At 35.2% G+C, this 14,350-nt stretch overlaps 1 protein-coding gene across 2 annotated transcripts in view; it reads right to left on the bottom strand.

The window, feature by feature from the left end:
* Positions 1–14,350, bottom strand: part of SMURF2 (SMAD specific E3 ubiquitin protein ligase 2) — a 108,315-nt gene that overhangs the window by 10,334 nt on the left and 83,631 nt on the right. For both annotated transcript variants that reach the window (XM_028519258.2, XM_036033485.1), the window contains 5 exons: positions 10,397–10,555; positions 7,315–7,510; positions 5,915–6,018; positions 2,668–2,782; positions 743–921 (listed from right to left, as the gene is read on the bottom strand). In XM_028519258.2, coding sequence (XP_028375059.1) covers positions 743–921; positions 2,668–2,782; positions 5,915–6,018; positions 7,315–7,510; positions 10,397–10,555 — 753 coding nt within the window. The remainder of the gene's footprint in view (positions 1–742; positions 922–2,667; positions 2,783–5,914; positions 6,019–7,314; positions 7,511–10,396; positions 10,556–14,350) is intronic.

Raw genomic sequence — 14,350 nt, 5'->3', positions numbered from 1 at the left:
ATTAATTGGTGAGACAAATAAAACTAAAAGAGTTTTATGGCGTGACAAATAGAAGATCAGATTCCTCTGACTATTCTTATGCTACCATACCTCCCAGTTCTTGGGCAGAAAAGCGAGAGCTTTAACCTGCATAAACACAGGAAACACTTCACTACTTCAGTAAGAGAAAGAGCCCTGGCCAAAGCGAGGCTTGCCGTAGGGAAACTTCAGTTATGTCTGGCTTTCAGGTAAGAGGCCCCACTTGAATCTAGGTACCCCCAGCAACCAAATGCCTGAGTATCCCCAGAGAGAAAGCCACTCATGCTGGCAAAATAAATATGGCCAATATATCTTCATAAACTAATGCCCTCCCACAAAATAGAACTGGTTCCTGAAGGTACCCTTTTTAAAGTGCGGTTTCAACAATCACCACATCCCCAGGTATTTGCTATTTTAACACACGCAGGACTGAAATCAAACTTGCACCACATCGAGAAAATCGTTTATATATAGTACTTTAAAAAAATATACTATATATTTTTTTCCTTTTAAAAATACTATCATTCCCTTTCAGGAATTTGAAATAAACAGGAAAGTAGCAGGAGGAAGAAAAAGTCTAATGTCCTATCACTCAAATAATCACTCAATATTGAAATATTTTCTGTGTTTTTAAATTTTAAAGAAGTACATCCATTGAAACATTATCTTTTTTAAAAGCTCAGATTCCAATTATGAAAAAACAGATACAAGACTCAATACATACAGTATCCACACTAAACTGTTATGAAGATCTGGATCGACTAACTCCATGTCATCCAAAGTAATTGACTTCCCAAGCAACTGTTTATAAAAAGGCAATGTGAAACCACCATCGATATAATGTCCATGAAACACAGCCATTCCCATTATTCGTCCAACGAAGTGGAAATATGATAAGTGTTCCTGAAATTGAAAAGAGTTTATATAAATACTCAAATTAGACACATTCCAGGAGGTTTTTAATAAAAGTTAATATTTAAGCAACATGAATCTTTTTATAGTATTAACTTATACTCTAGTTTACAACTATTTAGATGGAATAGGCTATGGTATCAAAGCTCAATAATCACTAGGGGGAGTCTCTACTGGGCAGGCTCAAGACACTGCGCTGTTATAAAATATTACACCAGAGTCCATGCCTCTCTCAAAGGGCAGAGTCACTTTGTAAAATTCATCTCCAAAAATTCAGTCCAGACAACAGTCCCACTGCAGCTTCTTCGTTACACCCCTCTCAAATCCTGCTGCGCTCTTTACAATCCTGGCTCTGCCGTGGAAAAAAAGCTGTCAATCCTAAACCTATTTCCTTGACCTAACCAGAAACTAAAATGCAAAACATCTCAGCTTTAAGGGCACAGATTTCATGTCTAACTTGGACTAGAGTCCCAATTCTGCCAGTTACTAGCTATGCATACTTGGGCAAATTACTTAACCCCTATAGGACTAATTTTCCACATCTGGAAAAGTAAGGGTAATAACAGTATCTAAAAAAGGATCTCTGTGAGGAGTAAAATGAGATGGCGAAGCCCCGGCACGGGACCTGGCATAGGATAAATGCTCAGCCAGTGTGAACCGTCACTACCGCAGGGGCAAGAATGAGCTCCCCAGGCAGAGTCTTCACCTAAAAGCTTCCCCTTGATGCATGAGTCCCAGCAATGACTCCAACATCCCTACCATGTTTGCATGTGTTTGGTCTCTCCTGATACATTGTTTTGTCAGCTAGGTATTTGTGTTTTAAACTTTTTTTTACTTCTCTATTTAATAAGTAATCTTTAAACCTCCCTCTTACCTTAAAAACACCTTTTGTTTCTTTGTAAAAAGTAATACACGTTCACTACAACTATTTAGAAAATACGGACAAGAAAAAAAATTACCCATAATCTAATACCCAGAGATAACTAACATCAGTATTATAGTGTAGATGGAGCCTTTCAGTGTTACATATGTACATATTCACCAAAACTGTGTCATACTATTTTATAATCTTTTCATAACATAAATACCATCTTGACATGTTATTAACTATTATCCCACAATGTCATTTTAATAGCTCTATAATATGCCCTTGTATGGAAAAATAATAGAAATAATATAAAAACAAGTTAGTAGCAGCTAACTTTTGGTGAGTGCCTAATAATATATAAGGTTAATAATGTGTAGCACTACACTGAATACTTAATATGCAGGAGCCCACTGAATTGTCACAACCCTTCTCTAAGGTATAAACTACATTTATTATTATTAGCAATGATAAAATTGAAGCTCAAGTCAACAAATTTGCCCAAGTCACAAAGCTATTAAGTAATGGGATCCTGTTATGATGGCATACCTAATTCCAGATTCTGTGTTTGTAATTGTTAATGTCATTCTGCTTGTCATAATTTAATCAACCCCTGCTTACGGACAACAATGCTGTTTCCAACTGGGGCTACTATAAACAATGACGCAGTAAACATATGTTCCTGTGTCCAAACTGTTGAATATATCCACAGTTGTTTACTTGAGAATATTTTCTAAAAGAAGAACTACTAAGTTAAAGTCTGTAACTAGGACAAGGAGAGTAATCCTATTTCATAAACTACATTGACATTTAAAGATGAAAAGTACTGTAGGTCCTAAGTTAATTCATATCATCAGAACCAGCAATCATACCGGGTTAACTGCAGAATCAGGATTGATCTGCAGTGTATAGATATCATCCCTTGAATACTGGAAGAGGCCATAGTATGGATTCAACATTTCATGTGACAAGAGATATAACCACTCCCTAGAAAACAAGATAAGACAAAGGAACTTTTTATTAATGAATGTATTTTTATTAAAATGCTATTAATCATTTTAGCAAAAAAATTTTATAGAGAAAAATAAAACAATAATTAGTTACATAAGATTACATTGGAAAAATCTATCATGCCCAAAAGCAAATGAAGACTCTTGTTTTGTTATGATGCAATCACTTCTCACTCATTTGGGGCAATTCTATGACAGATTAGCAGCAGAGAGTATCAAGGTATTACCCAGAAGTACCAACTACTAATTACATGATGCATCCCAGTGGTCTTCTCCTTTTAATTGCTAAGTAAATTTGTAATCTGTGATAAATATAAAGGAAAGGATATTGTTCAAAATATTCAGGCAATCTACATGATCCTAGTCTGCTCCTATCATGGAAGATTTATACTATAGTTAACATAGATACATATAATGCAGCATTACTCCCACTTTCAGCCAGGGTGTGTTTTGTTGTTGGTATTGTTTTAGTAAGAAAATGTCATTATTCATTTCATCATCTTTTTTGTGTAATCCCTACAACATCCCGTGATAAGTGTAAGTGGCCACTGGAAACCGAGAAGTGGTACGGAACAACCAAAAAGGACCTGCTCGCCCTAGCCCGTATCTCTTGGTGTGTTCTATACCACTTCTCAGTTTCAAGTGTACCTCAATATTTATAAAACCTCATAATAAACAGGACTTTAAATTTATTAAATCCTTCATATTTTTCAAAGTATGAAAGATAATTTATCCATAACTGAAATATGAGGGGGGACTGGAAAATGTAATTTATTTTTAAAAATTGGGTATTTATTCTTATATGTTTAAATTTCAGTCACCTTCAAAGTACTATTTGATAAAATGCACCTACTGAGACATTTTTCTACCTCAAAACAGTTTTTGAACTTGTCAATTTTGATGCCTTTTACTGCTTCTGCTATTTTTTGTTTCACCTCTTCCACAATGGCAAAATGTTTCTCTTTGAGGACTTTTTTCATCCAGAGAAACAAAAAAAAGTTTCTCAGGGTGAGATCGGGTGACTAGGGAGGGTGGGGCACAGAGGTCATGCCATTTTTGGTCAAACACTGCTGAACATTCAGTGTGGTATGGGCAGGTGCATTCATAAATCACCCATCATGAAATGGGCAAATGCACTGGAAGAGTCTTCAAAAAAATTCACTGAGGCCGAATGCAGCCTCTCACAACAACACCAGCAGGTACACTGATACTGATGGGTTCCTAGAACACTCATCTAGCAGGGGAAGCTTGTAGTACAAGGGACCCACCCTCCATAAGATAATACTGGTGGGTTATTTTTTTGGTCTCTTCTCATACAATCACTAGTCTAGGACTTAAAGAGATGTAGTTCTAGTTTCAATTCTTGTCATTCTTCACCTAGGAAAGGTATCTAAATGAAATGTTGTTGTTATGGATTAAACACACCAAATAATATATTTTTAGGAAATACAATGAAATACTTTTAAAAAGAAGTTAAAGAACTATGTTTTTAAATTCTGTAATGTGCTGGAATCTAGCTCAAATCACTACCATTTATTTTATACTTGAGAAAAACTAGAGATTAAAAACAAGTGAGGTCTCCACATAAGTACTTTCCTAACACATAACACTCACTTGTCATGTCTTATATGCTCTTTATACATGTGGGGTTTTTTTTTAAAGAAAATTCAAATTTTTGTTTTCTTTCACCAAGTATTTAGAACATACATCAAAGTAGAACCCAACTGCTTTTGGGTTCTACTACAGAGAAAGATCAGAAAAAACAGTTCACTGCCACTCCCTTTTAGTCTGCCCAAACCCTGAGAGTAGTGAGGTTAAGAGATAAACGATAGCCCTGACCAGTATGGCTCAGCTGGCTGGGCATCGTCCCGCACAGCCAAAGGTCATGTATTCAATCCCAGTTAGAACATGGGCTTGGGTTGCGGGTTAGATCCCTCGTCAGGGCACCTACGAGAGGCAACTGGTTGATGTTTCTCTCTCACATCAATGTTTCTCCCTCCCTGACTCTCTCTCTCTCTAAAAATAAATAAATAAAATATGTTTTAATAAAAAATAAACAAAAAAAACTACTTATTTAGCCTAACCATATAATATACACACACACATATAATTATAAGCATTTAGATTCCATTAGCAGGTAATTAACAGGTTTTCTCAATAAGCATTCAAAATTGAGTTATGAATAAATCATAAGAATTCCATAGAAAGTATAAGTGTGATGTATAAGTGGTCAATTCTAAATATCCAAACTAAAGAAAGCTATCCATTTGCAGTTAAAAAGGTCACAGGATGAAAATAAGTCTACAGATGAAAGCAAGTAATGTTAACAATTACAGGACTCAGTGGAAATAAAATTTAATTAAGTTTGGATTTAGAGTGGGGAAGCAGCAACACATTGTAGCTCTCTACAATGTTTCTGCTACACTTACATAAAGTGAAATTTCACACCTGGAAAAAGATACCTTCATGTATGAATAGAACATAAGGACCATTGATGATCCACACACACACACATTCCTTGAACAAGGTTAAAAAGCACGGCAATGGAAGCAAAGGGGAATAGTATTCAGTTTACATTATGTCATTAAAGTCTCATGATTGTTCCTGACAATACACAGCAGAAGGAATAATGTGTAGTGAAGAAGAGAGATGAAGAAAATATAGGGCCTGCAGGTCTACCAATAGTTGTTAATGTAGGGTTGCAGCTAGTTTTCAGAGAAAGTCTCCTTGGGCTACATGACCCATTATGTCTCTCTTCCTACCCCCCTTCCCCTCTGTCTAAAAATAAATAAACAGCTGGGTGGGTGGGTTGGGTTGGCAGTAAAAGATAGAAAATTGTAATGCAACAACAATTTAAATAAAATTTTAAAAATGATCATAAAAAATAAAAGTGATAATGACAAGCCAAAAAATAAATAAAATCTTTTTTAAAAATCCACCTCCTCTCACATATTATAAGTAAATAAATAAGAAAGAATATCCTCCTGTTGCAAATATTAGGGAATGTCACACTAGAAAAAACATCAACGAAAAGGTTACACCACAGGGAGTATCTTAAATTTGTAAATACACGGAGCCATATGTTATTTCCTGAGAAGCACATCTTTACCTGGCGACCCCTCCGTAGTCAAGACCTTCTTCTCCACGGAACTTTATCATTAATCGCTTCCAGAGATCTTTTGGTCTCATTTTCATGACCTGTCGATATGACTCCTGAAAAAAAGTTAATATACTGTAATTACTAGGCGCTTTTAACCTATTATTTAAATTCTCCCTCCCATTCCACCTACACATGCCACCTACAAAACATTTTTATTTAAATAAGGTGAAATTCAACAATCAAATCAATGAATAAACTTTCAAGTGCTTGAAATCTCTTGGAACTTCTAAAAACAAAATGACTATAGCCTAATACTACTGAAACCAATTCAGTTGATAAATTATTAAAAGCCTACTAAGTGCAAAATTCCGTATTTGAATATTATTGATTTTTTTGAGAGAGAAAGCAGGTAAAAGGGAGGGAAGGTGGAGAGAAAGGAGGTGGGGGAAAGAGAGAGAGAAGTCAGTTTGTTGTTCCACTTATTTGTGTATTCATTGGTTGCTTCCTGTATGCACCCCAACCATAGACTGAACCTGCAACTTATGTGTATCAGGACAACACTCTAAGCAACTGAGCTACCCAGCCAGCGCCGCAAAATTCCATATTTAAGTTCTATGAACCATAGTAGTGATTCCTTTCATATTAAAAAATAGAATTTGATAGAAGTACCAAAATTTTTAAAGATGGCTGACCTAATTCTAGGTCATCAACACCAGCAGAAAATAAAGGTTAATGAAAAAGAAATTTCCAAAAGAATGTAAGTAATCATTAATGTTCTCTTCATTAAATCGGCAATATTATATTATTTTAAAATACAAATGACTGACTACAAACAAGGCCAGAACTCTTCTGAGAGAAAAAAGTTCATCCTTTGGGAAAATAATAATCAAGTCCCCAAACATCTTGCCCAGGAACCCACTAATGAGTGGGAAACCTCTGACTTGGAACTCTGCCACCAATTATGTAAGAACTCTGAAGTTGATGTTAGGGCTATAAAATCCAAAGATAAAAGAATATACTAGAAAGGAAAATTTTCAATAAAATAAGGAAGTAGTACAAGAGTAATTAAACAAACTGATTTTCTGATTTAAGAGTCCTTTACCTTTTGGAAGAATTAGAAAGTAAGGGATGGATAATACTTGCGGTCTTTTAAAACTCATTAACATTAAATATTTGCAATGAAGAGACCAGGCTGAACCAACTAGACCACCAAACTCTCTTCATCTCATTTAAATGTTTATTTTATACATTAAATCTCTCCAATATTATTGCCTTTAGTCTCCACAATTAAAAAAGAAATTAATGAAAACTCTCCCATTCTAAAGAGTCCCAAAAAGTATTCTTGGAAAACAGAGCAACACACTGAATCTTAATTTTTCTCTATTTTAAAATAAGACTTGTAAGTTTACCTCAAAAATCTCTTCCCTGGAAACCTCAATGCGGCAATGGCCAGCCTGAGGCTGCTGTTGGGAAAGTTCTTGTCGCAAAATTTTTAGTTTCTGAACCAGGTCTCGCTTGTACCGTGGCACTGTCAGGCACTCTGTGTCATCAGGGCATAAGGACACCACTTGCTGTTGCTGCTGGTCTTTCAACTGGTTCTGCCGACTAGACAAGTAACAAAAATACTATTAAAATATTTAAATGGAAAGGATTACAATTATACACTTAAAATAGCATTATACTATAAAACAAGTCTAGCAATATCATTTCCATGTCATACTGAGTTCTTGGTTTGTCTTTTTCAACAATGATAAACTAGCTCCAAAGTTTATTTTTCAGAAGCCATATGAATTTATGGAATGGGACAATGGAGTTTCAACTGTAAAGCTTTATACAGCTCTTGAGAACAAATTTCTCTCAGATACCATTTCCATCTTTCTTCTGCACAATTACTGCCACCCATTTTAAAATTCTGGCCTACGCCAAGCTCTGTGCTGTTATCTCGAGTCTGTCCCTCTGGGAGAGACACACAGTCTGCACTGGCAGGCGGGCCGGCCCTTCTACACACGCTCCTCTAGGCCACAGGAACGCAGGCGGTCACACGACAGGCCTGGCACCAAGAAGTGAGCACTTTACAAACCAGTCTAAGTGCTTAGTAGAGTGACTACTTTTCCTTTATTGTGGTAAAATATACGTTAACATAAAACTTACCATTTTAACCATTTTTAAGTATATGGTCAATGGAAGTACATTCACACTGCTGTGCTAAAGTGAATTTTAACTGCACATATATGATTTACCTCAAACACATAAAATAAGCTTTCAGATATAGCAGAAATACAATTAATTTTTAAAAAGCAAGTTACCTAGAGATATTTTGATTCTCCTGGCAAAAATATTATAAGTTGCATCTAAGAATTTTTCGAAGAACCTTATGATATAATGAACTAGTTAATTCCAGTAAGTTGTCAAGAGCTAAAAGTCAGATAATTTGTTACTGATGTCTATGGAGATATTGAGTGATTCAGATGGAGTTTAATTTTGCACATAACAGAAAACACAATCTCCTAACCTAAAGGTAAAGGGTAATAGTAGCTATGATAAAATAAACAAAAATGACTTTCGGGTCTCTGACAAATCACCCAAACTAATTTTACACAGAGTGGTTCTTATACACTAAACCCAATTTTATACATAAAACATAACTATGGAGAGAAAACGCGTTTTTGATGAAAATTACAAATCACTATTCAGTACTCTCACAAACTTTATAATAAAGGTGTTTTTTACACACATATACAAAAAATCAAAACAGAACATATTTTAAAAATACTCCCTAAACAATTATATTCATCCTATGCAAAAGAAAGAAATAAGCTTGGGTATATCTTACACCAGATACAAAAATTTAAATCAAAATGGATCAGAGACCTCAATGTAAAACCTAAAACCATAACTTCTGAAACACAGAAATAAACTGTTATGACTTGTGTTAGGCAAAGGTTTCTTAGTTATGATACCAAAAGCAATTCATAAAAGAACAAATGGATAATTGATCTTCATCAAAATTTCAAAGAAAACTTTGAAATCCTATATCAATACCTGATATAGGATTGTATTGCAAATATGTAAAGAAAATTCTCAAAACTCAAAAGTTTAAAAAAATCAACCTTTTTTAAGAGGAGGCAAAAAATTTCACCAAAGATACACAGATGACAAAAAGCACAGAAAAAGATGTCCGACATCATCAGATGTGAGACAAATGTGAATTTAAACGATAATGAGAGAAACCACTACACACCAATCGGAATGTCTCAATAAGGCATCAAGCATTGGTAAGGGTGCGCAGCAACCACAACTCTCATTGACTGCTGGCAGTTGTAGCTTCTGGAATACACTGATAATAGTAAAGTACTTCCCTGGTTCAGTGAGCCATGCTAGCAAATTATTGAACTCCCCAACTTAACACCAGCTAGGAAGAACTGGGACTTGGGGTTAGCATGTGAAGTCAGGACAATTTTGAGGGACTGAGTCCTTTACCTGTGGGGCCTGACACTAACTACACATACTGTCACACTGCATTCAATTGTTGTACATCCTGTTGGTGTCTGGAGACTTGGAGAATTGATAGGTATGACACATTTGGTGTCATAAGTTCCTTGGGTGGAAACAGATCACAGGCGGCCATGTGAGAACACAAACTGGGATGGTATGTCTACAAGCCAAGGAACAGAAAAATTTCCAGAAACCACCAAAAGCCAGGTGAGAGGGAAGGAACACATTTTCCTTCAGAGCCTCCAGAAGGAACAAAGCCTTGCTGACAACTTGAGTCTGAACTTCTGGCCTCCAGAATTGCGAGAGAATGAATTTCTAATGGTGACATTTTACAGCAGCCCTAGGAAACGAGGGTGGAAGCCCCACAGGAGGGGACGGGAGGGGAGATTACAGAGAGGCACGAGAAAACTTTTAGGATGATGGATGTGTTCGCTGTCTTCACTGTGGTGGGTTTTGTGGATGTATAATATGTCAAAACTTAAACTGTACATTTTAAATATGCACAGTTTACTGTATGTCAATTACATTTCAATAAAGCTGATTTAAATAATCCAAGGTACACTGAGTGCATTCACAAAGACTTGTATGAAAAACTATGTCCTGCAAACAGGAAAGAAGACAACAGTAGAAAACAAAACTAACAGCAAAAAAGGCTCCGGAGTGCACTCAGCTATCGTGGAGCTATTTCTGATGGACTCCTGGGGATAAATATTCATCTACTCCATAGAGCAGCCTGTCTCTTCAAGTGTCCCAGGGTACACCTCTGACACATAATCTTCTCCTAACGTTTCAGGACAGGCTGCTACTTAAGCACAGTGGGATTAAAATACTCATACATCAAAGTAAAACTTGACATACTCTTATATAAAATTTTGTTCAACAAAAGTAATTTATAATTAAAGACAGCAGACACCCTACCACATTTATTACAAACAGCATCATCAGTCTTCTCTTGTTCAGACTCGCATTTTCACATATATTGCTTCAAAAACTTACTTTAAAACTAAATGCAAGTTAGCAGAGAGCCGAGGATCTGTAAATTGTGTTGTTCTGTTGTTATGGTCAACAAAATAAACTCTGCCTGTGGCCGTATTACGGATCTCCCATCCAGGAGGCAATGGACCAAGCTCTTCACAATTGATGTTGCTAAGATCCCTGCAAAAACAAATATAAAATAAAAAATACCTCATTGCTGGGCCTGCTGAGCCAAGCAAGTGTAAATGACACAGAACAATTCCATGAAGTCTGAGAAAATGTATTGTTTCAGAAACTTGAGATGTTAAGCTGGAATCTTTAATTCCCAATGGTTTAACAAACTTGCATATTCAAAACCCGATCCATAAATGGCTCAGAAAGTTTGTTCCTGGGCTTTAATGTGACACAGATTTTAAATTAATATAAAAGCAATCACAACACCGGCCAGCATAAACTACAGTTCAATACTTATCTGACAAAATATTGTCTTACAAATGTCAGTAGTATAAAGAATTAAACATTTTCTAAAATTTCCCTTCAGTTCTTTCTATTATTACTACACCATAAAATTTGTGTAAATATTCATTTTACTATTAATTTTAAGCCCTCCAACAAAGAAAAACTAGAAATATTATTAAAATTATGATCTTAAAAATAATTACAGCTGTCCCTCGCTATATCGTGGTTCACTTATTGCAGCCTCACTGTAAACCCGTGATACAGTGAAGCCGTAATAAGTGAACCACGATATAGTGAGGGACAACTGTATACTTCACTGGCGAGTACCCATACAGAATTTTATATGTTGTTAAAATTACATAGGTTTAAAAGTGTAGAAAGTGTTTAAGAGCATATGAAGTGTTTATAAGAGTATGAGAAAGGTTAATAAGAGAGTGGGAAAGGTTTATAGGAATGTGGGAAGGGTTTATAAAGCCTTAAAATATATATAAATAATAAAATAAATAACACCACTACTTTGCGGATTTTCACCTATCGCGGGGGTCTCTGGAACGTGACCCCTGAGATAGGTGAGGGATCACTGTACAGTATACATTTCAAAGCATAACTTCTCCACTTTGAATTCTTAAAGCTGTAAAGCTAGTAAATGAAGAACCTGTTTAAGACATGCAAGAATAACACTCTAAGGCTTACTGCTACAATAAAAAAAGCAAAAAGACTTTTAATGGACCAAAGACCATTGTTACTGTATCACATATATTTTTTTTAGATGTTATTTATTTTTAAAGAGAGGAGAAGGGAGGGAGAAAGAGAGGGAGAGAAATATCCATCAGTTGCCTCTCACACGCACCCTGACTGGGGACCTGGCATGCAACCCAGGCATGTGCCCTGACAGGGAACTGAACCAGTGACCCTTCAGTTAGCAGGCTGGCGCTCAATCCACTGAGCCTTGCCAGTCACAGCTGTATTACGCATTCCTAAAATACTATTATATACAGATATAGATATACAGGACCTTAAAAATGATATAAAAGCAGCATATCTAATGTAAACTTAAACAGATAATTACAGTGACAAATTTCATCAAAATGTTTTAAAAGTTAAACTAGAAAAAAAATTGCACGAAATCATCTCTTCTTGGTTATAATGAAACACAGTGATGGGCACATATAAGCATCCATAGATTTTTTGAAACCGTAATTCTGGTTTCTGCTTATAGGTGCTCCAAGAGACTCTTCCACTATAGAACAACTAAAGCTTGAAAAGAACACACTATCTGAGACACTGTGAGTCTCAACACAATCAAGGGAAAAGTTCTAAAAATCCTTCCCTAACCCTGAGCGGCAGGCAGGCAGAAGGCTAGGCCTGCTGGTGTGTAGCCGTTAATTGAGAAACAGTCTCAGGCCAGCAGTAAGGTTGGAAAAGGAAATCTGAAACTGCCCCCCTAAGCTGAGAACTAAAAGGAAAGATGAAGTGATTCCAGGAAAACTTCCTAAATTCCTACTTCAGGTCCATAGAACTCAAACCAATTAAGATCAAACAAACTCACAAAGATCACCAAACACTTCAAAAAGGAAAGTCCGGATGACTGAGAGTCAGTGGAAACAATAAACCACAGAATTAGATTCCCAAGTACTGCCAGAGATCAAACAGAGAGAGAACAGCAATGACATGAAACATTAAAAAAAGAAGGGAACAATTACAAAGGCAAACTATCAGTGAGAGATTATTAAGCATAAACAGTTTTTAAAGTGAAACTTTTAGAAATGAAAAGCAAATATTGAAATCAAAGAATGAATAATTCTTTAGATATAATGCAGAATTTAATTTTATATCATTTTATTTAGGACTTTATAATCTAGTCATACATGGGAAAGCTCTAAAGAACTGATTAAAAGAACAGAAAACTGGAAACAATCTTTATTTCCACTTGGAAAATGACTGAAGAAAAATGGAATGTTACACAGCCATAAAAAGTAATACTGTATTTCAAGACTACATAGTCAGTGTGCAATGGCATTAATCATTGTTTTAAAGAGATATGTAAAACTTGATGAGATGGGATTTCTCAGATAAACCTAAGTTTACTGGATATCTTTAAATAAAGTAACTGAGTTACACCATTTTATAACTGTCTTTGAATAGTGATGATATTTTAATAGAATCTAAATGCTTGTAGTCTGCTTTGATAAAAGATCCTCCACACAAATGGTATGTTTATTAAAGGGTCCTTCAAAAACAAAAGATATGATATATGATGACATTAAGATATGATTTTTAAGATAACAATTTAAAGTATAGAGACTAAAGAAAAATAGCCCATAGCATAATTCTATAAAGTCATTATTCAATATTTAACATGAAATATTCTTTAAGATTTTATTTATTTATTTTTAGAGAGGGAGGACGAGAGGGAGAAAGAGAGTGAGAGAAACATCAGTGTGTGGTTGCATCTCATGCAGCCACTACTGGAGACCTGGCCCACAACCCAGGCACATGTCCTGACTGGGGATTGAACTGGCGACCCTTTGGTTTGAAGGCCGGCGCTCAATCCACTGAACCACAGCAGCCAGGACACATGAAATATTCTTAAACCTTTATAGAAACTACATAATCATTTATGAAAAACTGACATTTCCTCAGGAATAAGAACATATTACCAACAGTGCTGCCAAAATCTATTTCATCTTCTGATGCCAGCTTATATAGTATTCTTTCAACAGATAACTCAAGATCTACTTTAACTACTATAAAACATTTAGTTTTTAAAAAATCACTTCTGTACACTTCCTTCTAATGATTTTAAATTATTTTATTAAAAAGCTTATCATTGACCTTCAGCTGGAATAACAGAATCCATAACACTTCTTTTCATACTTTACATAATAAAAGTCTTGCTGCTAAAAGATAGGTCCATGGATTTTTTTCAGTGAGCTTATTAATAAACAAAAACTTTCTCCCCACTACTATTTTTAAACTAACAGCTTATATTACCAAGACACAGAAATGACAATCTTGATACAATAATTGGTGATACCACATTTCTTTGGTTGCCACCTTAAAAGAATCTAATTAAGCTCTATGACAAAGTAAAATAGTTTCATTATCATCATTTTATTTATAAATAAAGGTATCAAGGCAATCTAAGATCAGCTAATCACATCTGGTTTTGATTCAAATACATGAATCTTGACAAGTAGAGCTTTAAGTTTTAAGAAAAGAAAAAAAAGATCTCAGGTAAATGCACTGAACAATGCCTGTAGTTCAAATGCACAAAATTTGGCATTTAATAGAAATTTAACTTAATTATGCTATACTTCTTTTCTATATTACAGTGAAACTTTATTAAGGAACACATAAGAGAACACTGAATACACTTTTATAAAGTTAAAACAAACCATTTTTTTAAAAAGCCTAACCAGAAATATCAATTTTCTATCCTTTTAAAAAAAAGGTATGTATGGTGTGTCTTTTGTAATATTTTGTATGTTTTTTCCCCAGGTCTGTTTTCAAACT

Source organism: Phyllostomus discolor, chromosome 8 (genome assembly GCF_004126475.2).
Source record: "Phyllostomus discolor isolate MPI-MPIP mPhyDis1 chromosome 8, mPhyDis1.pri.v3, whole genome shotgun sequence".
In the NCBI taxonomy this organism is placed as follows: Eukaryota; Metazoa; Chordata; class Mammalia; order Chiroptera; family Phyllostomidae; genus Phyllostomus; species Phyllostomus discolor.
Note: the sequence above shows the minus strand (reverse complement) of the source record. Positions and strands in the feature narration are given on the sequence as shown.